This window comes from Narcine bancroftii, chromosome 6 (genome assembly GCF_036971445.1).
Source record: "Narcine bancroftii isolate sNarBan1 chromosome 6, sNarBan1.hap1, whole genome shotgun sequence".
In the NCBI taxonomy this organism is placed as follows: Eukaryota; Metazoa; Chordata; class Chondrichthyes; order Torpediniformes; family Narcinidae; genus Narcine; species Narcine bancroftii.
The window spans coordinates 61,581,309-61,606,376 of NC_091474.1; the positions used below are offsets into that span (position 1 = coordinate 61,581,309).

General features: G+C 42.7%; 1 protein-coding gene across 2 annotated transcripts in view; it reads right to left on the minus strand.

The window, feature by feature from the left end:
• Positions 1-6,328, minus strand: part of disc1 (DISC1 scaffold protein) — a 168,269-nt gene extending 161,941 nt beyond the window's left edge. The window contains exon 1 of one of the 2 annotated variants that reach the window (XR_011340101.1): positions 5,965-6,327. Coding sequence is in view for 1 of the 2 variants with exons in the window: in XM_069885052.1 (XP_069741153.1) it covers positions 5,965-6,145 (181 nt within the window). In the remaining variant the exon portion in view is untranslated. Of the gene's footprint in view, positions 1-5,964 lie in introns of both variants that reach the window. The other variant, XM_069885052.1, reaches the window with a different exon arrangement.
• Positions 6,329-25,068: the final 18,740 nt, after the last annotated feature.

Consider the following 25,068-nt stretch of genomic DNA (forward strand, 5'->3'; position numbering starts at 1 on the left):
TTACTATATTTTCAGAAGTTTGTCCATTTTTAACAAAGCCCGTTTGATCCATATCTATCAATTCAGGAAGACAATTATTCTATTTGCCAATATCTTCACCACAATTTTATTGTCAACATTTAACAATGAAATAGGTCTATATGAAGCTGGTTTTAATGGATCTCTATAATTTTTAAGAATAACCTTGATTATTGCTGTAGAAAAGGTTTCTGGAAGAACATGTAACCTAAAAGCTTGTACTATTACCTGCATAAATAAAGGAATTTTAAAATCTTTAAATTCTTTATAGAATTCTTACAGGGAATTGGTCCTCTCGAGGAGACGTTATTCTGTAAACAATTAAGTGCTTCCTTCTTGTTCAGTAAATGGTCTATCCAAATTACCTTTTCTATCTTAGTTAGTCTGGATAATGTTATTTGCAACAAATAATTATCTACCATAGTTTAATCCTGTAATGATTCTGAAGTGTATTAAATGCTCTAAAAGTGTAATTTATTTCTTGTGGTTTAAATGTCACTTTCTTATTATCTTATTGTATTGCATTAATTGTTCCTGAAGCTTGTTCTGCTTTTAATTGCCAAGCCAGAATTTTATGAGATCTTTCCCCAATTCATAATATTTCTATTTAGATCTAAGAATCATTGTCTCTGAGTCGACATACAATTCGACGTTGTATTGTATTGTAACTTTCTATTAATTAAATGTCTATATTTATCCTCTGATGGTGATTTTTGTGTATCTTTTTCCAATACTGTTATTTCTTTTTCTAATTTATCTATAACTCTCATAATCCTTTTTAATGTTGGATAAAACTGAACAAAAGACAAGTAAAAAGAAAAAAGTAGACAAATTTATGGTTAAATCAATACAGGAAATGAAACTTTATGGATATATGGAGGAGGCAACACACAAGAGAGAAAGAATTTTCATATTATTCGAGTAGGCACAAAACTTACTCAAGGATTGATATGTTTTTGTTGTCAGTCCATATTCAAGGGAGAGTCAGGAAAACTGAGTATAAAGCTAGACTACTAGCAGATCATTCACTCCTATTATTAAGAACGAGAGGACATCCCACCAAGAACATATAGATGGAGGTTAAGCTTCATGCTACTTAAAAGACAGGAATTTAGGGAGTTTATTGAATGCCAAATTAAAATATATCTTGAAATAAACACAGGATCAGTGAAAGACAAATTTATAATATGGGACACAATGAAAGTCTTCATTAGAGGGCAGATAGTAAGTTATGTGACTAAGATGAAAAAAGATTACAATCAGGGAAATAGAGCAGTTGGAAAGGGAGTTAGTAAGTACAGAAAAGGAACTATATAATGAAAAGGAGAGAATTGGCGGACAAAAAAAATTAAATACAAAACATTACAAACGTACAAGGTAGAGAAGAACATAATGAAAATAAAGCAAAAGTATAACAGACTGGGAGAAAAAAAAACAAAATATTAGCCTGGCAACTTAAGACAGAACAAGCTAAAAGAACGATACTGACATCAAGGAAAAAGGACAAACAAATTACATATAATCCAACAGAGATTAATGAAAATTTTAAGGAATTTTATGAACATTTGTACCAAACTGAAAACAAGGGGAAAGATGACAAAATAGAGGAATTTTAGCTAAAACTGAATTGCCGAAATTGCAAGAAGAGGAACAAAACAAACTAATAAAGCCATTAAAAATATAGGAAATACAGGATATATTAAAGAAGCTGCCGAACAATAAAATGCCTGGAGAGGATGGATTCTCAATAGAATTCTATAAAACATTTAAAGAGTTATTAATTCCTTCTCTCCTGGAAGCAATGAACCAGACAAAAGAGACACAAAACTTGCCAGATTCATGCAAGATCGCAATAATTACAGTAATACCAAAGACGGGGAAGGATCCATTAACACCAGCATCATATAGACCAACATCTCTGCTTAACTCAGACTATAATAGCAAAATTATTAGCAAATAGATTGGCCGATTGTGTACCTAAAATAGTAAAACAAGATCATACTGGATTTATTAAGAAAAGAAGAACAGTGGAGAATGTCTGCAAACTTATTAATCTAATCTACGCAGTTCAAGGAAATAAGAAACCAACAGTGGCTGTTGCTCTAGATGCAGAAAAGGCCTTTGACAGGGTAGAGTCCAATTACTTATTTAAAGTATTACAGAAGTTCAATCTACCAGAATATATAAATTGGATTAAAGCATTGTATAATGGACTGTTGGCAAAGGTAACAGTAAATGGATATGTATCGAGTCACTTTAAATTAAGTAGATCAACTAGACAGGGATGTCCACTATCCCCCTCATTGTTCACCTTAGCAATAGAACCTTTGGCAGAACTGATAAAAATAGAAAATAAAATAAAAGGGATAAAAATAAAGGAGTATAAAATCAGCTTATTTGCAGATGACATCATAGTATACCTAACAGAACCACAGGTATCAGTAAAAGAATTACATAAGCAATTGAAGGAATATGAAGAAATACTGGGGTACAAGATCAACACAAATAAAAGAGAAGTGATGCCAATGAGTAACGCAGACTATACAGAATTTAAAAAAGAATCATTTAAATGGCAAACACAAGCAATCCGATACCTAGGGATCAGGTTAGATAATAACTTAAGCCACTTATACAAACTAAATTATCAGCCACTAATAAAGAAATTACAGGAAGACTTAGAACATTGGAAAGAATTACCGCTAACATTGATAGGGAAGGTAAACTGCATTAAAATGAACGTGTTCCCAAGGATACAATATATATTTCAAACGTTACCAATTCCTTTAACAGAAAAATTCTTTAAGGAACTAAAGAGAATTATAAGGAAATTCTTGTGGAAAGGGAGGAATCCAAAGGTAGCATTAGATAAATTAACAGAGGTATAATCAAGGTGGTTTGCAGTTACCAAATTTTAGAAATTATTATAGAGCCACACAATTAAGGTATTTATCAGATTTTTACCAGACAAGGTAAAAACCAGACTGGACTACGATAGAACTAGATAAAATAGGGGAAAAGGTACCGGAACATATACTTTATAAGTGGGATGAAAGACTGGTGCAATATAAAAACTCACCAGTACTGCATCATTTACTTAATACATGGAAGAAGATCCAGTTAGAAAGGAAAAAAAACGAATTATCAAATACCAAAATTACTATTGACGCAAAATCCGCTAATCCCTTTTACAATACACAACCTTTCCTTTAGAGAATGGAAGAGAAAAGGAATCAAAAGAATAGAAAATTGTTTTTTGGGAAATAGTTTATTAACATTTGAACAGTTGAAGTACAAATATGGAATAACTCATGGTACAATGTTTGCATATCATCAATTGAAAGCTTATTTAAAGGATAAATTGGGAAACAGCTTGTGACTACCTGAAGGAAGCAGCTTTGAATATGTGATTACAGACACAATGATAATAAAAAGATTTATAACCCACATGTACATCCAGCTGCAAGGAAAACGAAATAAACTATAAACCTAAGCAGAAGTGGGAAAAGGATCTAAACAAAGATAAAAAATGAAATATGGGAAAAGTTACGTTCTGAAACTATGAAGAATACAATAAACACAAGGTTACGCATGATACAGTATAATTGGTTACACAGGGTATATATTACTCCTCAAAAATTTTTTTAAATGGGATTCAACATTATCAGATAGATGTTTTCGCTGTAAGAAGGAAGTGGGAACAACATTACATGCAACTTGGGCATGTACAAAAGTAAATATGTTTTGGGAAGAATTAAATTAGATACGAAATAAAATTACATAAACTAACATGCCAAAGAAAACAGAGATATTTCTTTTAAGTAACAGAAGAATTAGGCCTCAAATTGGATAAAGCGCAAAAAAAATTCATTATGATAGCCTTAGCGATTGCAAAAAAATGTATAATGTCAACTTGGAAAATGGAAGAGAGCATGAGTATACAGCAATGGTACATGGAAATGAATAAATGTATTCCATTGGAAAAAAATAACATAATTTAAAAAATAAAGTCACAATTTTTGAACAAGTTTGGGAACCATACATGGAACATATCAGAGAGAGCTTGCCTACGACCTCCATCCCCAAAAATTAGAATGAAAATGATAAGACGACAAAACAACTAGATTCAGTGTATAATAAATAGATGATGCATTTTTGTTTATTTTCCTTTGTGTGAAGATATTGTTTTATTGTATTGTAAATGAGGAATATTTATGGGTTTAGGAGGGGGGTGGGTAGAGGGGAGGGAGGGAAAGGGGGAAAAAAGGGGAGAAAAGATCACTAAATTTAATGAGAAATGTTTGTACATATTTTGGTTGACATGGTTCATAGTGTAAAAAATAAAAAATTATATTAAAAAACTCAAGGACTGTATGTGTTTGTACACAGAGGACCGCACTGTTCACCACGGCAGAAGCCATACGAAGGTCCCTTTCAAGTCATCCGGAACAACAGAGCCACCTTTGAGCTGGACATTGGTGGTAAACCAAAGATCTTCACTACAGATAGACTCAACCCTGCCCACACAGACCCAGCAGAACCCGTGGAGACACCAACACCTTGATGCAGAAGCAGATCACAAAAGACTTTGGGGATTAGACCTACAAACATTATAGACTGTAAAGCCAGTTCAGGGGGGGATCATGTGGTGGCCCTCAATTGCGGAGATCAGGCCGGCACATCACGCAACAGCAGATGTGGACAGAGATCGCTAAAGCGACTCCCAGAACAAAGAACAGGCAGGGGTAGAAGCTTGGGCAGCATCAGACCAACAGCTCAAAAATGGCATTGGTCAAGCTGCCCAGCTAACTCAGCAGAAACAGGCTGGAGAGGAAGGGTATTCATATGCATGGATGTTCCCACCCGCGCTGTGTGTGTGTGTGTGTGTGTGTGTGTGTGTGTGTGTGTGTGTGTGTGTGTGTGTGTGTGTGTGTGTGTTGGCTACAATACGTTCTGTGCTAGCCTGTGTACAAGTGGCTGTTGACTCAATCCCCTGTAACCTGGGCATAAAGATCGACCTCCCTACCCTCTTCCATTCATGAGAGCACATGGAGTTGGGCCATTGGGCCAGCTGAAACTTAATCTGTATTAAAGCCCATCGATCCTTGCTCAGTCTTTGGAGTCATTGATAGTGTGTATCAACGACTTGACTCGAAGAAAGCCCCAGAGGAAGATCCCTCTCCTAGGTCCTTGCCAGTGGATCCAGAAAGTACCTCAGAGGCCTTCTTCAACACTAAGGTAGGCCCAGTTTCTTTTTTACTTCTCTTCCGACTTCTTAGGAGTTATCTTACAAGTTTTTTCCTCCTTAGGTGATTTAGATGCTTTGTACTAACTTTAAAATGATTTTTTTTAAACGTAAATAAGTACTTATTTTCACTCAAGTCTTCAGGTGGTGTGTAGTTCCTCACACTATCATATGATGTTCCCCTCATTCATAGGCACTTTAGTTTTTTGTTGCTTTGCACTGAGTACAATTTTTCTTGCACTACCAATAAGTGGTAATCTGCTTCATCCACAGGGAAAAAATCTCGGGGTTGGATTTGATGTCATTTATGTACTCTGAAATAAGTCTGAGATGGGAGGAAAATTTAATCAATTGGCAGGTGTAGGAAACCACAGGACTACATATCTATTGCTCACATATCTGATTTAAATTGCCCAAAAATCCAGTTTTAAATCACGAATCACAGCAGCTTCAATTGTAATCTTGAACACCAAACTACAGTAACGGTCATGAAGATAATCACATCGTTTATACGGAGAGCTCAACCCTCGATAGTGAATGCAGGGGCAGGCAACTCGTCCCTGAAAAGGGTTTCAAACCAGAAAGTGTGCAGCTCCTGGGGTTGAGTGCGATACCCAGGCGGATTGAACGCGGTGTGGTTGAAGGGATCAACCTCGGCCGCACCCCACCCCTGCCCGGAACCCAAACTCCATCTTGAATTGTACCTCTTCCGAACGACTGTTGTCCCTGAGGCCCACCACCGCTGCAGGGATCGGAGCCCAGCCGGCAGGGGAAGGTCGTCGGATCCGCCACAGTCATAACCTTCATGCCGGCGAACATTGTCCGGCCAGACTGCAGCGCGGCCTCCCTCCTTTCGGTTGCAACTGTTGCGGCGCGCGCGGACATTTGTCCCGGTCGGTCAGTCGCGCCCCTCCGTCCGGCCGCGCGGACGTGACTCCCCCCTCCAACTCTTCCTCCGCGCGCGCTACTCCGACTCCCGCGCGCCTCTAACGGTGACCCAGCCCACAGGCATCGCCGAGGCAGCCGGCGAACTGCGCCCAGCCCCTTGGGCTGCCATGCCGGAGGGTTCAAGCCCGCTTCCACCGTCAGGAGGATTTAGCCAAGGTAGGTTTCGTGAGTAATTGGGTCATTTCATCCGATCAAATTGAATTAAAGAGTTGACCTCCCATATAGCAATTGGATTTTCTCGTGGATTACTTTACATACATAAACCCCACTGTTAATTTTAACTTTTATTATTGTGAGAAACAGAAGTACCTTCACAGAATTTGCTCGAGACAAAAATTGAGAACAAAGAACATTTATTATACAACAATGCAAAGTTGGGTGCTTCCCCTTACCCTGGGAATACACACATACACTGGGACTCACCCAACTTTTATAGTTTATTTCAGTATAGGAATACCCTCCCCCTTACATTCTTCTGCCTCCTGGATAGGTTTGGCATTAGGCAATCCTACCTGCCTACGTGCTGTTTCTGTGAACTTGGAGGACCAGGGGGTATCCTGTCTGTGTCTCATCATGTCATTATCCTCATTGTCCTTATTCACAAACCTGTCTTTGTTCTAATTTACACCTTCCCAACTCTCAGGGCCAACCTCTTCATATGCAGAACTTGCTAATACTGTCTAGGGATTACTAATTACATATGCAAAACCTGCTAATTCTATCTAGGGCTAGAAGATCCTTATCTTACTCAGACTGACTCTGCTTCCTACATTCTAATATCCATTTCTTATCCTGTTCATACTGGCTTTATTCATTTACCCATATATCTATATTAGTTTCCTCATCTTCATATTTTATATCAGTTTTACTCATCTCTCACAAGCCCATAAATTCAGGGCCATCACTGTCTGTTCGGTGATGATCTCCAAGGCTGGAGTCTGATTAAACAATTTAAATGGCAAGCAGCTGTGGTGTTCTGGAGCAGCTTACGTCGTTTACAACTGGAACTCCCCTTACAGTGGTGGTTCTTAACATTCCAAATGTCTGTGTGACCCAAAGGATGATTTACAGGAGACCAAGTTGGGGAGGGGTGTTTCTTGTCACTTAACCTGTGAGTTGCAGCTTGTCTGTGAACATTAGCATATGTATTCACTCTATCTCTGCTACATGTACAATCCTGATTAACATTCTGTCTGTCATTGTCCCACCATCTTCTTTGTGCTATCTCTTTAAAACTCTTCTTTTTAATATCTGTAGACGCCGGAATACAAACCAAGTCTACTCCCCTAGGGCCGTTCTGTTCCCCTGGTCCATGTTGGGATCCTATATTAACCCATCTTTGGCTTGGCTTCGCGGACGAAGATTTATGGAGGGGGTAAAAAGTCCACGTCAGCTGCAGGCTCGTTTGTGGCTGACAAGTCCGATGCGGGACAGGCAGACACGATTGCAGCGGTTGCAAGGGAAAATTGGTTGGTTGGGGTTGGGTGTTGGGTTTTTCCTCCTTTGCCTTTTGTCAGTGAGGTGGGCTCTGCGGTCTTCTTCAAAGGAGGTTGCTGCCCGCCAAACTGTGAGGCGCCAAGATGCACGGTTTGAGGCGTTATCAGCCCACTGGCGGTGGTCAATGTGGCAGGCACCAAGAGATTTCTTTAGGCAGTCCTTGTACCTTTTCTTTGGTGCACCTCTGTCACGGTGGCCAGTGGAGAGCTCGCCATATAACACGATCTTGGGAAGGCGATGGTCCTCCATTCTGGAGACGTGACCCATCCAGCGCAGCTGGATCTTCAGCAGCGTGGACTCGATGCTGTCGACCTCTGCCATCTCGAGTACTTCGACGTTAGGGGTGTAAGCGCTCCAATGGATGTTGAGGATGGAGCGGAGACAACGCTGGTGGAAGCGTTCCAGGAGCCGTAGGTGGTGCCGGTAGAGGACCCATGATTCGGAGCCGAACAGGAGTGTGGGTATGACAACTGCTCTGTATACGCTTATCTTTGTGAGGTTTTTCAGTTGGTTGTTTTTCCAGACTCTTTTGTGTAGTCTTCCAAAGGCGCTATTTGCCTTGGCGAGTCTGTTGTCTATCTCATTGTCGATCCTTGCATCTGATGAAATGGTGCAGCCGAGATAGGTAAACTGGTTGACCGTTTTGAGTTTTGTGTGCCCGATGGAGATGTGGGGGGGCTGGTAGTCATGGTGGGGAGCTGGCTGATGGAGGACCTCAGTTTTCTTCAGGCTGACTTCCAGGCCAAACATTTTGGCAGTTTCCGCAAAGCAGGACGTCAAGATATCCCACTATGACTATACTCTATACCTGCACCCTGTCTGCATTCTAAAGGTAAATAATTGTCACCTCTGCTGCCCCTATTCCAGGAGGACTTATTAATACATTGTGAGCAATTTGATGATTTCCCAAAAATTGGGAATCAACAAGTAAACAAAACAGCAAATGGTAAAAACATTACAGTCCTTTTTCCCGGCGTAGTGTAACTTTCAGATCAGAAGGATGAAGGACTGCACACCAGGTGGAGGGTAGATTATCAATGTCTTTAGACCATGGATCAGCAGCTTGTTTAATTCGTTCTATGTGAGTCCACCCCTTTTCTTTCATTCACACTGCAGTGTCTGTAATCAAAAGTACACAATAGGGGCCGTCCCAGACAGGTTTTAGTTGGTGATCTTGCCACGCTTTTACATATACCCAATTACCAGATTTAATAAAATGAATAGGATGCTCCAGGGGTGGGTTTTGAGCTAATAAACCCTTCTGTTTTAATTCATATAGAGAGGCAGAAAGACCCTTTAAATATATGGATATGTACTGGTCGTTCGCCTCAGGGGTAGGGGTATTAAAAGGTGACATACAAGGTTCGAGTATACCATCTTTCATCAACTGGTCACTTACTGGCTGCAGCCCCTTTCGGCCAGCCATCGGAATTGGATACTGCTTTCGTCTAATTACTTGCTCAGGATCTTTTAAAGTAACTTGCAGGGGAGGAATATCTACCACTCCTCTATTGCCTCTTTCTGCCCATACTCCAGGATTTATTAGTTCCCAATCCTCCTCGGTTAATACATACAATTGAACCCAGATAGCTGATTCCTGTGGTCTGGTGCCGATAGCCAATTGGTCCTGTAAATCTTGTCCTAACAAACAAACTCCAGCTTGGGGAACTAGTAGAATGTCCTCCGTTACTATCTTCTCTCCCATTTGAATTCTTACATCCTCTAATACAGGGACCGTAAAATCTCTTCCTCCTACTCCCGAAATCATCACTGTCCCCTCTATCTTAACACCCTCGGGTGGTTGTAAAATACTAGACCAGGCTGCCCCAGAATCTACTAAACAGGTCATCTTGTCACTGTGGGGTCCTATGCTTAAATTTACCAATGGTTTTCCGTGCAGCCCCACGGTGTGTATTGACTGAGAACCGTGATCCCCCCCCCCCCAGCCCCCATTCATAATCTGCTTCCATCAGTGCGTAAGATCACATCTCCCTGGCTCGCATTGGGCATTCTCTCTTAAAATGTCCCTCCTTTTTACAATGGTAGCAAACTAATGCTCCTGTTTCCTAATTCCTACCGGGATTACCACGAGGTCCCGGGAACAGTCGTCGTCCCCGGAATTCCCCCTACCCTTGCCCCTGCTCTGGTCTCTACTCTCCCACTCCCGGAGCTCCTCCCAATGTCCAGGAGCTGGCACACAGCCCCTACCCTTTCCTTGCTGTCCCTCCACGACTTCCTTAACTGCTTGCATCAAAATCTTAGCCTTTCCTTTCTGTTTATTGGGCATTTTCTCTTAAAATTACGCACCTCCATACTAGTCAGGGGCACATTTACGAAACCGAGACCCCCTCCCATGGGAACTTCCCGTAAAGGTCTCATCCAGTTAATTTCTGGCTTATCCTCTCCTTTATAATGTCTAGATTCCTGCTCTCCTGGACTGAATTAAAGGGTTCTTCCCTTCCCTCCCGGAGTGTCTCACACTGTTTTGAATCAAAGTCTCCTCCCTCTCTTGTCAATTGAGGTGGTAATCTAGTACTTTGTGAATGGGTCATCATACCACCCCTACTTTCTTCTCCTTTCTTTAGCTGTGGGGGAGGAGGGGAAGGTGAAGAAGGGTAGAGCATAGGAGAGAGGGGAAAGATAGGAGCTGGCATAGGAGGAGCATAAGGTGGAGGAAGGGAATGTAACACATCCCATCCTTGTGTTTCAGGGACAAAAGGTTCCTCATCCTTCTTGTCCTTGCATTCCTTTTCATTCAAAACCAGTTGATCAACCGATCCACTGAGCCAGCAGGCTGCATAGTCTCTGCTCTCAATATTATCTCTTTGATTTTGATAGAGCCAGATGTTCAATGCCTGACACATCCAGTCCTCATCGGATCCGAACTTTGGCCAATATACCGAATTCCCTTTTATCAGGTTTTTAACCCATTCCAGACAGCAATACCTGACCATGGTCTGTTTGTCTTTCCCGTGGGTTCTCCCCGCACCCCAATCAGATAGCATTAATCCTAACGGACTTTGCTTAGTTATCTGATCGTCCCGTCCTTCCTTAGGACTATTTCCCTTGCTACTCACACCTCCCATACTAACAGGTAAGTAAAATTCCTCTTACCGGGATCCAGTAACTATTCCTAGCACGCTTCCTTAACGTCCTCTCGTCGTTTGTTCTCAATCCCTCTTCTCGGATATTACTCGCTTCACCCACTGACCAGTCACCCGTCGTCCGTGAGTCCAGCTGAATCAGCCGGGGTGCACCTACCCTCATCGTCGGGCACTCTGTCAGTGGAGGGAGTGGGATCCCGGACGAGTCCCCATTCGTGAGAAACAGAAGTACCTTCACAGAATTTGCTCGAGACAAAAATTGAGAACAAAGAACATTTATTATACAACAATGCAAAGTTGGGTGCTTCCCCTTACCCTGGGAATACACACACATACTGGGGCTCACCCAACTTTTATACAGTTCATTTCAGTGTAGAGGTACCCTCCCCCCTACCATTCTTCTGCCTCCTGGATAAGTTTGGCATTAGTCCTGTGCTGTTTCTGTGAACTTGGAGGACCAGGGGGCATCCTGTCTGTGTCCCATCATGTCATTGTCCTTATTGTCCTTATTCACACCTTCCCACCCCTCAGGGCTTACTAACTCTTATATGCAGAACTTGCTTACTAATTACATATGCAGAACTTGCTGACTCTCTCTAAGGCTAGAAGACCCTTATCTTATTCAGACTACATTCTATTATCTACCCTTATCCTATTCATACTGGCTTTATTCATTACGCATATTTTCATATTAGTTTTACTCATCTCTCACATTATCTAACAATGTGGTAGACATTTTTCAAAAAATACTAGACCAACTGTGATGGATGACTTTTGCTGCCTGAAAGAGTGAGATCAGATTGAGTAGTGCCTTCCCAAGGTAAAGTCTGTGTACGACCAATCAACCACAATCAGACAGAGAATCGTGATTAATCAGCTTTAATCACCTTAATCATGTTGCTAGCCTGGTTCCGAGGCTGGTACTGAAGGAGGGGTTTGACCTTAACATCCTATATGGTGATATCCTGGAGGGAGGAGGCCAGGTTCACAGGATGAGCCAGCCCATACAAAACACACACACTTCCAATATTCCCATACAATACTCCAGTTTCACTCGAAATATAGTGCACACCTTACCACTGACCCCTCCAGTGATGTCCTCAGTCGCAACCTGGAGAGCAGCGTTTGTAGTCAGGACCAAGAAGCAAGGAGACCAGTCAGCTGCAAGTGGTAGACTTTTAAAGTGCAATAAACTGAGGAATCAGGTGCAGGTAATCCCGAAATGATTTAAAGGGGCAATCGTGAGGTGTGCACTAATGGGTGGGTAGAGTTCAACCTTGATTGGCAGGTGATGTGACTGCTGACTAGGTTCCAGACAGAGGTCATGTGACATTCCACATTCCCACCTGGTTCCAGACTGAGAGGACACATGACTTTCCACAATACACATTCCCAACAGGTTCCAGATGGAGAGGTCATGTGACCCTCAAGCATCCACATTCCCACCTGGTTTCAGATGGAGAGCTTATATGACTCTCCACAATCAACACTACATTCCACCCCTCAGAAGTCATACCTTTTGCCAATCATCTACAAAAGGTAAACAACAAACATGCAGAATGGTTTAAAAAGATAAAAGAAATCTTCAACTGACAGATTACAATACCTTTACTAAATTAAGTGCATATAAATTGCACAAATCAAACAGTAAATACAGTGCCTTTAAAATGAGAGACAAGGCACATCAGTAGGTGTTCTACCAGCTCTCTTTCTCTCTTCCCCCCCTAATTGAACAGCATTGTCATGTTCCTGATGGTGTGGAGTGCTCCCCATTGTGAGAGAGGAGGGAAAAAAACATTTTTTAGTCACTGATATTACAGAGTCCAGAGGTCCCCAAAAACCAGCAGCAATAGAAATCCACCACAACACAGGGTTACTTAAACAAAAGTTGTTTTTAATTATATTTGAACAAGAAAACAGAATTAAACTTTAACTTATTACTTAACCTACCTAACTACTTAATCCCACCTTCTAATACTAAGCGCAGGTGTGTGTAATGTATATTTAAGATTAGAAAAGTTATTTGGATCACTGTCCAATCTCACTTGTTGCAGGCCATTCTTGTACTGTGCACAGAAGTTAGCATTAACAAAGTTCATCAGTCTTTGGTGCTTAACAGACAAGTGGTTACCACACAGGAGGGTTCTTGCTGATTTTCAGAGAGAGAGATTCCTTTTCCAGGACATCCGCAACTGATTCCTTCTCAATCAGTCTCGTTGACAAAACTTGCCCCCTTCAGGGTTCTCCAGATGATCCTCTTTCTTTCAGGTCACCTTTCACACAGCCAGTCTTCTCCTTTGACCAGACAGCCTTCTAAAGTTTGCCAGCTTGTCCCTCTGGAACGGATTTCTATTGCTCTCTTCTTCTCTGTTTCATACCCTCCCTCTCTGAGAGCAAAACTCTTCTCCTCTGCCTGCAAAGATCACATGCTCTCCCAGACAAGCTGCTGTCGATACTTTGTTGCCGCCTGTAAAAAGCATTCTGCAAAAGACCTACAAATATTCTGTGTTTTAAAATGTTTGTGTGCAAGCTGCTCTAACAATTCCTCCCAAACCACCTCTAAATACTCTGTCACACTGACTTGTATATGTGGTCTTGTTGCGGGACCTGGGACTCCAGTTTTTGCCATAAATCCTCAAGGGTAGCCACAGGGTCTTCTGGGTGTTTGTTGGGGGCCAGGAACTCCCCCGAATGATTAAGGGTGTGCCGTAGACTATCTCCACTGCCAAGGCATGCTGCAAATCCCCAGAAAGACCGAAGGGAATTCATCCACCCAGTTAGGACCCTTGAGTTGGGCCATCAAGGCTGCCTTCAGGTGCCTATGAAACTGCTCCACTACCCATTGGCCTGATGTTGGTACGCCATTGTGTGGTGGACCTGTCTCCCCAGGAAGTTACCCAGTGCTACCCAGAGCCTAGAAGTAAATTATGCCCACCTGTCTGAGGTTAGATGCTCTGGGACCCAAAATCTGGACACCCATGTGTTTAATGAGTGTCCTGGCGCAGATTTGTATGGTGGTAGCAGCCAGCGGGACCACCTCAGGCAATCTTGTGGAACGGCCAACTATGGTCAACAGGTATCTGAACCTATGGAAAACTGGTAGTGGCCCCACTATTTCAATATGTTGTGGCTGAACCTGTGCCACGCTGGTTCAAAAGTCTGTGTGGCTGCCTTTGTGTGAGTCTCCACTTTTGAGAACTGGCAGTTATTGCAGGTCTTGGCCCACTGGCTGACCTGCTTACAGAGCCCATGCCAGACAAACCTGCAAGCCACCAATTTGACAGTGGCTCAGATTGCAGATGCGCCAGGTTGTGCATGGTGTCGAAAACCTGGCGCCTCCATGCGGCCGGGATGATGAGGTGAGGGCTGCCGGTGGAGACGTCGCACAACAGTGTCAGGTTACCTGGGACAATGGGGACGTCTTCCACCCTGAGACCAGAGACGGCTGTCCTATAAGCAGTGATCTCAGGGTCCTGCTGCTGTGCTTTGGCAAGACCCACGTAGTCGACCCCCTGGGACAGAGCATGTACTGATCAATCACGGGGCGTGAAAGAGCATCACCTATGACATTACTTTTCCCCATGATGTGCTATATGTCCGTGGTAAATTCGAACACGTAGGGCAAGTGTTTCTGTTGTCGGGCTGACCACAGGGCCAATACCTTATGGAAGCCAAAGTTCAGCAGCTTGTGATTGATGAAGACCTTGAATTGCTGACCCTCCAAAAAAATAACTGAAATGTCATCGCCAGGTACAGCACCAATAGCTCTTGGTCGAAAGAGCTGTATTTGAGTTCTGGGGGGGGCGGAGGTACCTGCTGAAAAAGGTCAGGGGTTGCCACTGGCCTTCAATGAGCTATTCCAGTTCGCCTCCTACCGCTGTGCTGGAGGAATTGACTGTCAGAGCAGTAGGTGCCTCTGGTCTAGGTGTACTAGGAGGGTAGTGTTGGCCAGCGCATCTTTGGCATTCTGGAATACCCTCAAAGACTCATCATCCCAGGTAATATCCTTTGACTTGCCTACCATCACCACAGAGAGGGGGCGCATAATCTGGGCCACTGGTATGAATCTGTGATAAAAGTTTATCATACTAGTGAATTCCTGTAGATCTTTTACTGTACATGTCTTGGCGAAGTGCTAGACTGCCTCGACCTTTTTGGGGATGGGTGTTGCCCCAAGTTTGCTTAATCTGTTTCCCAGAAAGTCAATAGTGTCCAAGCCAAATTGGCACTTGATGGAGTTAACTGTCAAACCGAACTCACTCTGCTGGGTGTACAGTTGTCTCAGGTGGGTGCCGTGGTCTTTGCAGCTGCGGCTAGTGATAAGGATATCGTCCTAACAGATTAATGCAAATGGAAGGTTCACTACATCCATCAGCCACTGGAAAGTTTGTGCCACATTTTTCAGACCAAAGGGCATGCGGAGGAATTCAAACAAGCCAAAGCTGGTTATAATTGCGATCTTGGAGACATCCTTGGGAAACACCCATACCCTGTGCAGATTGGCAGTGAAGTCTTGGATATGGGGGACGGGATATCTGTCAGGCATGGTGGCCTCGTTGAGGCAGTGGTAGTCACCACATAGCCTCCTGCGCTGTCCCCCCCCACTGTTTTTGGTACCATGTGGAGGGGGAGGCCCAAGGTCTGTTGGAGTGCTGCACAATCCCTCGCTCTTCCATTTTCTTAAAATCCTCCTTCACTAGACTGAAATTTTTGGGAGGGAGTCAGTGTGCCCTGCTGTGAAGCGAGGAGCCCTCTTTCAGAATGTGGTGCCTAATCCCATGCTTTGGCTTGGCTGCGGAGAACTGTGGCGCCACTATTGAGGGAAACTCCACCAGGATGCAGGAAAATTCATTATCTGAAAGTGTTATAGATTCAATGTGGGGGAGTGTAGATTGGTTTTCCTCCCCAGAGGTAGAATCTGAAACGTTCTGACGTGCACCAAGCACCATATCTTGAAGTCTACAAGCAGGCAGAGGGCAAGAAGTAAGTTGGCCCCCAGGAGCAGTTGCACCACTGCCATGAAGGTAAAGGTCCATGTAAGCTGGCTGTTGCTGCACTGAAGGGGGATGGCATGGGTACCAAAAGTCTGGATGGAGGAGCTGTTAGCTGCCCTCAGTACTGGACCCTGCTTGCCGTTGCGGGTGTCATGGCCTGCAGGGGGCGGGATGCTTATCTTGGCGCCAGTGATGACCAGGAAATGTCTGCCTGACAAGAAGTCCCAAATCTAGAAGAGGCTATCACATGACGGTTGGCAAGGGTGTTTCCCAGAAACATGCAGGGTGGGTGGCATCGACAGGCCTCTGCACCCCATCACTGATGATAACAGCAGAATTGTCCAGGGGTATTAACGTGCCTCTCCACTGGTCTTGCAGTTGGCTGTTCCTGGGGCTTGCTGATGTGGTCTACAACAGAACTGGTGTTTTTCTTCGCTCTCCAGAGCATGACTACCCAGGCCACAAATCTCCAAGGGTCGTTGAAATCCTCATCCGTGAGCAAGAGTCGGGTATCCTTGGGCAGCTACTCCAGAAAGATCTGCTCAAAGAGCCGGCAAGGCTTGTGGCCCTCAGTCAAAGCGAACATTTAACTAATTAGGGCAGACAGGGCCCTGTCCCCCAATCTATCTATATGCAGCAATCGGGCAGCGAGCTCATGCCTGGAGAGGCTTAAAGTGTGTATTAACACCTCTTTAACATATTTGCCTTGCTCTAGATCTGCCATAGGAAATATACGACCCTTGCTGCTGAGTCTTGATCAAATGCGCTCATGATGCAAAAGTAGTGGGTATCGTTGGTGTTGATGTGTCGAAGCTGGAACTGAACCTCGGCCTGCTCGAACCACACGTGTGGCTGTGACACCCAAAACATTTGGAGCCTGAGTGAGACTGTGTGGATGGTTGCTGGCTCTGGATGGTTGCTGGCTCCGCCTGGTCAGTCATCTTTGGGTCCCACTGCTGGTTGGACCTGTCGGGGTCACCAATGTTGCATTTGAGCTACCCGGGCATGGAGAAGAATGACATACCCACCAAAGCCTTGAAATTGAGACTGGTTTATTGCACTGGCTGTCACATTTATATGTTCCCCAAGTGCTGACATCAGGGCCCCTCATCATCAGAGTGCTGGCCTGGGATTGGCCGGCATTCCCGCCTCAGTTTCCATCTTCTCGCGGTGCGGGAGGTCACGTGGGATGACGGCCGGTGTCACCCCCAAGTCTACGTGATCACTATATCTGTTGGCCATTTTGTGGGCTGGTCCACGTCTTCGTGCACAGTTCACTACAGTCTCACCTTTGTTTTTATGGAAATGCAACTTCTATTTTTAAAGATGTTTTAACAAGTTATTTAGAAAATTGCAATGCATTCAAGCAGATTTTTAGGAAAAGGAAATGATATTTGAAGTATATTTTTACAGTTCTTTGAAGGTTTAACAGGCAGTGTGAATAAAGGAGAACAAACGGGTGTATTTGAATTTCTAAGGAGCATTCAGTTAATACCATATAGATGTTTACAGCACAAACTATTACCTATTAAAGGGTCTTCAATCTGAAACATCTACCACCACCTTCCTCCAGCTAGCAGAACGTCATCAGCCACAAAAATTTTTCATATGTCTCATCCCACTTTCTTCAAGTTAAAGGGGTAGTCATGGGTATCCGCATGGTCCCCAGCTATGACTGCCTGTTTATCAGCTTTGTGGAGCAATCCATGCCACAAGCCGAGACAAGCAAGGCTACTCAACTCTTCCTCTGCTTCATTGATGACTACATTGGTGCTGTCTCCTGCACCCATGATGAGCTCATCGACCTTATTCACTTTGCTGCCAATTTTCACCTGACCTCAAATTCACTTGGTACATCTCCAGCAACACTCTCCCTTTTATCAATCTCTCTGTCTCCATCTCGGTACAAACTATCAATAGACTTTTTCTACAAACCTACCAAATCCCAGAACTACATCAACTACACCTCTTTATGCCTTTTTCCTTGAATGGATTCCATTTCTTTCTTGCAATTCTTTCATCTTTGTTGCATCTGCACCCAGGACAAGGCCTTCCATGTGAGATTATCTGGGAATTTCTCCTTTTTTTAAAAAAAAGTTGCTTCTCCTCTACTACAAAATGTGAGGGGAGGTGGACAGAGTGGTGATTCTCTGTCCACCTAACAGTGGACAAAGGTTAAAGAGTTTCATATATGTTACACTCTAAATATAGTATTACATGACAATAATGGAACATTTACCTATCAATTCAGCCCTCACCCATATACCTTCCATTGCCTTGGTCCCTTCCATGTCCACACATAAGGACAGCGTTCCCCTTATCCTCACCTATCACCCTATCCACTTCCGCATCCATCATTTCCAACATCTACTTCATGATCCCACCATGAGACACATCTTCCCCTCTCCTCACTCTCCACCTTCTGCAGGGACAACTCTCTCTATAACTCCATCATCCACTCCTTCCTTCTTGACAATCACCCCTTAGTACCTAGACTGAAAAACATTCTACACGCACCCACACCTCCTCCCTCATCACCATTCGTGGCTCCAAACAGGCCTTCAAAGTGAAGCAACGCTTTACTTGTGAATCTGCAGGGGATCATCTACTATATCCGGTGCTCCCATTCTGGCCTCCTCTATATCAGAGAGCCTGGAGATAGACTAGTAGATCGCTTCATTGAACACGGACCAGAAGCAATAGAAATTCACCAAGACAAATAGTTACTTAAACAAAAGTTGCTTTTAATTATCTTTAAACATGAAAACAGGATCAAACTCTAACTTATTACTATTAACTTAGCCCCCTTCTAATTCTAAGCGTACGTGTATGTAATGTGCATGTAAGTTCAGAAAAGTTCTTTAATTCACAGTCCAATTTCACTTCTCACTCCTCCAAGTTCACTGGTATCAGATAATTCTTATACTGTGCACAGAATTTAACATATATGAATCTTCACCAGGCTTTGGTGCTTGAAAGGTAAATGGTTATCCCTCAGGAAGGTTCTCGTTGGTTTTCACAGAGAGATTTTTTGCTCGTTGGACACAAACTATTCCTTCCAATCAGCCACTTAAGTGTCATGCCAAAGAAATGTGCCCATCAGGGTTTTCCAGATGGTAACTTCTTTCTTTCAGGTCGTCAGAGTTCCTTTTCTGTTTCTCTTATCTCAGGCAAAACATTATAAATACAGCCAGCCATCTCCCCTTGTATGGACCTCAAGGGCTTTGAACAGGCTAAACTAAGAACTCACAGCCTGCCTTCAAAATGGGGTTTTTCCACAAGCTTGGCAGCTTGTCATGTTCCAGTCCCAGCTGCCACTGCTGAACTGCAGAACTGAATTCTCTCTCTCACTCTCAGAGAAAACCACATGACCCTCTTAGAACAGCAAACTGCACTCAGACAGACTGCAGAACTGGACTCAATCTTCTGAGTCCGTTCATCTGTTGATTTCCAAAACAATAATCTATTACTCCACAGCTTGTCCAATTAACACCTACTTGTGGTCCTTCAGCAAAGCAGTTTCCATTGTCTTTACCAAGCTTTGGGAGCTTGGACTATCTGGCATGAGCAGAGCTCTGGCATTTTAAATGAGGTTTGTGTTGTAAAGTGTTTGTATCTTTTTGTGGCCTAACTAAAAAAAAAACCCTCAATTAATCTCCTTTAAAACATATAAAAGAGATAAAATATAATACAATATAAATATAACATAATCTGTGACACCTGTTACTATGTTGTATGTCTAAATTTAAATTTGAAGAAGAACATTGAAGTGGAATAGAAAGTTGCTAGGGAACACTGGATGCCATGGGATCTGGCTCTCCTTGTTTGCAAAACACAGGGAAAGTAGAGCAATTAATTAGAAAGACTAATTAATGGATTATAAAAGTAAGGAAATCGTGCTAAAAAAAACTACACCAGGGCATTGGAGTTATGCACGTTGCAAACACTAGGCATTTACAAACTGGGGATTCTCCAGACCCATGTATCATGCTACTGCAGCCCTTTACACACTGGACCCTAAATTGCCTGGTTGAACAGCGACCGGGCAATTTAAGGGTTCTGCCACCCCTTCAGTGACATGGTGAGTGGCATGCCACACATGCACTGTGTCACCGGAGGCCTTGCAGGAAATCCCCTGTTCTCCATGTTGTCCTCCAAGAGGTAAATGTCTAGGGCAGGCGCTGAATCGGGGGGGGGGGCGATGTTGGGGCTGGAACGAGCACAGAGTTGGAACGCTGTAGGGGTCGGGGGAAGAATGCGGAGTTGGGGCCAAGGGAGAATGCTGTCGGGTGAAAGCTGTCAGTCCGGTGGGGAGCGGAGTGGGCTGGTGAAAAATGGAGTTGGTGCAGGAGCAATGGCCGTCCTTATTACCCATAATCCCCCATGCTGCTGAAACCACTCTGGCATTCCAGCTGCGTGAGGGATTATAGGTAAGGAAGCCTTCCATTGAATGCAAGCACTTACATCATTTTCTACCTGGGCATCCATCGAAATCTTGCAAATTAGGGGTTTACGAATTGGATTGTAACAGGAGTTTTACCTGCCAATTTGGCAGGTTATCTACCCGTGTACCAGGGCATTTGGTGGGTAGATGTTTTTAAAAACTGCACGGGTAGGTAAACTACCTTGGAGGTGGATTGTCTACTCATGTACACAATACCGTGTTGCTGCTGCTGGTCAATTTCTAAGCAATCGATGGCTGCCTGGTCACCTTTTGACCAGGGCAATTTAGGGTCCAGTTTGTAAGGAGCTGCAGGGGCCCGCCACACAGGTAGGATACATGGATCTCAAGCAGGCCCAGTTTGACCATCAGCAGCTACACGGTGTGTGTACATGAGTAGACAACCCACCTCCAAGGTGGTTTTCCTCCCCATGCAGTTTTTAAAAAAAATTCTACTCATCAATTGGCCTGTACACGGATATATAACCTAACAAACTCGTGTTACAATCCAATTTGTAAACCCCTAATGAAGCAGCACAGAGATTTTTCTGGGAGTGCAGCTGTCTCAGCCTCAGCAAATTGGGTATGATTCAAACCTCCAGTGCATCTGTGGGCTTTTCAGTCACATGGATTACCTCAGAAAGTCAGCTGGAAGATTAATTGGCAATTGGAAATTGCTGCTGGTTTACTATATGTGGGTAGTAAAAGAAATTGGGATGTTAATTGGCATGTGAGAGAGAGATAGTTGCAAAGAAAATGGATGGGATTGGTGGGATTCCACTGAGTGCCAACCTAATCTTGATGGGCTCCAACTATGTTATGAAAAAAATCTAAAAATGTTTAACATCATTTTGTCCTTTGAGGAGGGACATAATTACATCAAATGAAAGTCGAGTCAAGGTTCAGCAAGTTGATTTTTGGGATTATAGGCTAGTTTTGTGGGAAAAAAATTGTTCAGCAGATTGGACCTATACTCATAAAGTAAAAGTAAACATGGTAATTAAGATTGTGTGGGGAATTATCCAAATAGATACTGAGAGGATGTTTCCCTTCATGAGTGTACAGTTTTTGAATTGGGATCACCCCTTTAAGGAAGAAATGAGGAGGAATTTTTCCTCAGAATTATGAATCTTTGAAATTCTCCACTCCAGCGATCTGCAGAAGCTGAATTAAAGACTATTTTCAAATCTTTGATAAATTTTAAGGGAATTTGGGATTCTGGAGAATAGATAGGAGACCAGTGCTGAGACCAAGAAGAGATAAATAAAATTAAAATTTTAAATAAATAAATTTAAATGCTGGCAATAATCAGCAGATCAGCCAACACACCTTGGGAGATCAAAACCTGTTTCTGAGAGAGAGTGAAAGAGAGAGATAGAGAAATATTTCTCTCTTAGTCTATGTTGTCTGGCCTGCTGAGTATTTCCAGCATTTTCTATATTTTTTCTGTCTTTTCCTTTTATTTTTCCTTTGCTTTTCAATCTGATCGTCCTTTATTTCAATTAATGGAAGAGCAAGATTAAGAAGATAATGCAGAAGATTACTTGCTTTTTTCATTGAAACCCTAGTCTTTAAAACTGTTTCTGATGGATTATTCCCATTTAGTAATCTACTCTCACTTTAATGTGGGAATGTTGAATTGTCAGATATTGCATCTTTCAAATAAAATGTTAATGAAAGATTCTCTGCTATTTCAGTGAATGTAAAAGATTCTAGGAAACTCCATAAATATTTCCTTAAGAGTTTTCATTAGTTTTATTGTTGTTTTGGAAATCTTGGTGTACACTAATTGTCAGCACAAAAGGAGGTTCTAACTTCCTAAGCAATTCATGACATAAAATGTTTTTGAATAAGGCAAAATCATCCACATTGAAGAGTTGGTTGCATTTACTTGTTTTAACCAGCAGATGACACTATTGGACAAGATGAATATTTAATATTCAAAATTAATTTATCAACAAATAATTAACTGAAAATGTAATATGACAGAAAATTTCCTTTAGTCTGCCATAAGGTTTGAACAATGAAAGTATGCAGGTACTGTGACTGTAATAAAACCACAGACATGCTAGAGGAATTCTGTAGGTCTCACAGCATCCATAAGAGGTCAAGATATATTACCAACATTTTGGGTCTGAGCCCTTCTTCAGGGTATGAGAAAAACCAGACAAGTACATGAATAAAAGAAATGTCAGAGGGGGTATAGACCAACAGACAAAAGGTAATAATTTGGCCAGGATAAAGGAGAGAATTGATAGGAGGAGGGGTTTTTGGCTCTGTGAATCCAGAGGTAGGGTAAAGGAGACAGAGAAAAGGGAAGAGAGAGAGGCAGAGCTTGAGGAAAAGAGGCATAGCGAAAGATGGGGGTGGGGGGGACTGAAGGAAAATGGAGGTCGACATTAATGCCATCCACTTGAAGGGTACCCAGATTGAACATGAGCTATTGTTGCTCTAATTTGCGGATGGTCTCAGTCTGGCCATGATCAGACATGTCGGCAAGGGATTGGGGTGAGGAATTTAAATGGGTAGCTCTGGGAGATCCCTGCTATTGTGAAAGCCGAGGAACTCAATGAAGTGATCTCCCGGTCTACGTCCAGACTCTCTGATGTAGAGGATCCACTATGGGAGTACCAGATGCAATAGATGACCCATGCAGATTCACAGCTTTACTTGAAAAGATTGTTTGGGCCCCCGAATGGTGGGAGCATTTGGTGGGGAGGGAGGAGTGGTTGAGGGAGTCACAGAGGAAGCAGTCCCTGTGGAAGGCAGAGATGTGAGGAGCAGGGACAATGTGTCTGGTGCTGGGATGTCCTCTGGTATGTGACATTTTTATCCAGATAAAAATATTCTTCCTGTCTATCCTTTCAATGCCTCTAATAATTTTATGAACTATCAAGTTACCTCTCAGCCTCCGACACGCCATAAAAATAACCCATATTTATCCAGGCCACATTATGGTGAATCTCTTCTCTACCCTTTTCAAACTTTTCATATCCTTTCTACCATGGGGCAATCAGAATTGCACACAATATTCCCAGTGTGGCCTGAGCAGACTTTTATATTGCTGCAACATGACTTCCTGACTTTTATAGTCTAGTTCAGGCGTCTGCAACCTTCAGCATTAAAAGAGCCATTTGGGCCTTTTTCCCACCAAATAAAACCCATCTGTAGCTTCAAAACCAGTTTGATCCCTAAAATAAAGAAAACACCACATATATAGTTTCATTGCACTTGTGCTATGTATATAGGGACTATAATTTGTTACATTTATGAAATAAAGAAACTACAAACAGAAAACGACTGGCGTTTTATTTGTTTGTAACAAAAAACAAATTCTTTTGAACTCTAAAAACAAAGACACTGGCGCAAATAAGTTTCAAATAAAATACACCATGCAGGCCTGTTGGAGTCCATCCCTTATTTGTGGAATTTTTTTAAAAAAAAGAAATATTCACTTTAATTAAAAAGAGCAAATAAAAAATGCCAGTTTGTATTTTATTCTGAAGGTTGCCATCATCCATTGATTTCCTCAGTCACACAGCTACAGCAGTCAACCACCAACCTAAATATAAGACACAACGACATCAGTTCAGGGTCCAATATAAAAATGTATATTTGCAAAATAATAACTCATTAAATGATTTCTTTCACCTGGTTAATGTGACTTCTGCTCCTGAACCTCACTGCACAGCTGATCAGTATCAGGGCTAAAAGGCATCACTTTGATCTTCACACATGCTGTCATCCGTGAGGCACGAGTGATGTTTGCTTTTTATGTAGTTCATACTGGAGAAAACCTGCTCGCATAAGTATGTGGATCCAAAGATCGACAGGACTCTGAATGCATATTTTTTCATGTTCATAGAAGTGTCGGGAATTGAATTCCATGTTTCAAACACAAGCTTGTCCAGTTTGGGGAGGTTTTCAATTTCACTCCATTTGTGCTTCTGAGCAAGAATGGCCTTCTAACGAGCAACATCTTCCCAGATCAGCTGTCAAGCTTCTGAACTTAGACACCCATAAGTCTTTGTCAGCTATATCGGCTAGTTCGATCTCAAGATCGGGTTGACTTACATCTGTAAATGCAGTCATATTCAACAGGGATAAGTCAATGTTTAGGAGAGTGACAGGGAAGGGCAAAGTGTTGTTTTCCTCTCTGAACTCACAGAATCATTCCCCAAACGCAGTTTGCATTGCAATGATTGCACGCTGTAAATGCTCGTAATTGATCTGATTGTGTGCTTCTTTGAACTCTCTCAAAGAGGGGAAGTGAGACATCGTACCTCTCTGTACATCTCTAGCAAACAGTGTCATCTTGCGCTCAAGCGCCGAAACTTCTTCCAGCATCTGCAGGGCTGTGCCTCCTTTCCCCTGAAGACTTCTGTTCAGCATGTTAAGGTGCGTTGTCATATCCACCACAAAGTGCAGCTTTTCCAGCCTAACTGGCTGTTTTAGCTCCGGAAAGGTGAGCCCTTTGCTTTCCAGGTAAGTTTTTACAAGCTCCAGACATGCAGCAAACTGCTTCAGCACCTCCCTTTTGGACGGCCACCAGACCTTGTTGTGCAGCAGGGGATCAGAGTATGTACTTTCAACTTCTTCCAACAATGAACGGAACTGGTGGTGGTTTAATCCTTTTGCCATTATTTTGTTCACTACCTGTATGACAAGATCCATCACTTCTGTGCATTCCAGAGGAAACATTTGAGCGCATAATGTCTCTTGATGCAGAATGCAGTGAAACGTCAGCAGTTTTCTATCTAGCAACTTCTGAAGTAAAGTTACAAACCCCTTCTGTGCTCCTGTCATACTCGGTGTCACTGACAC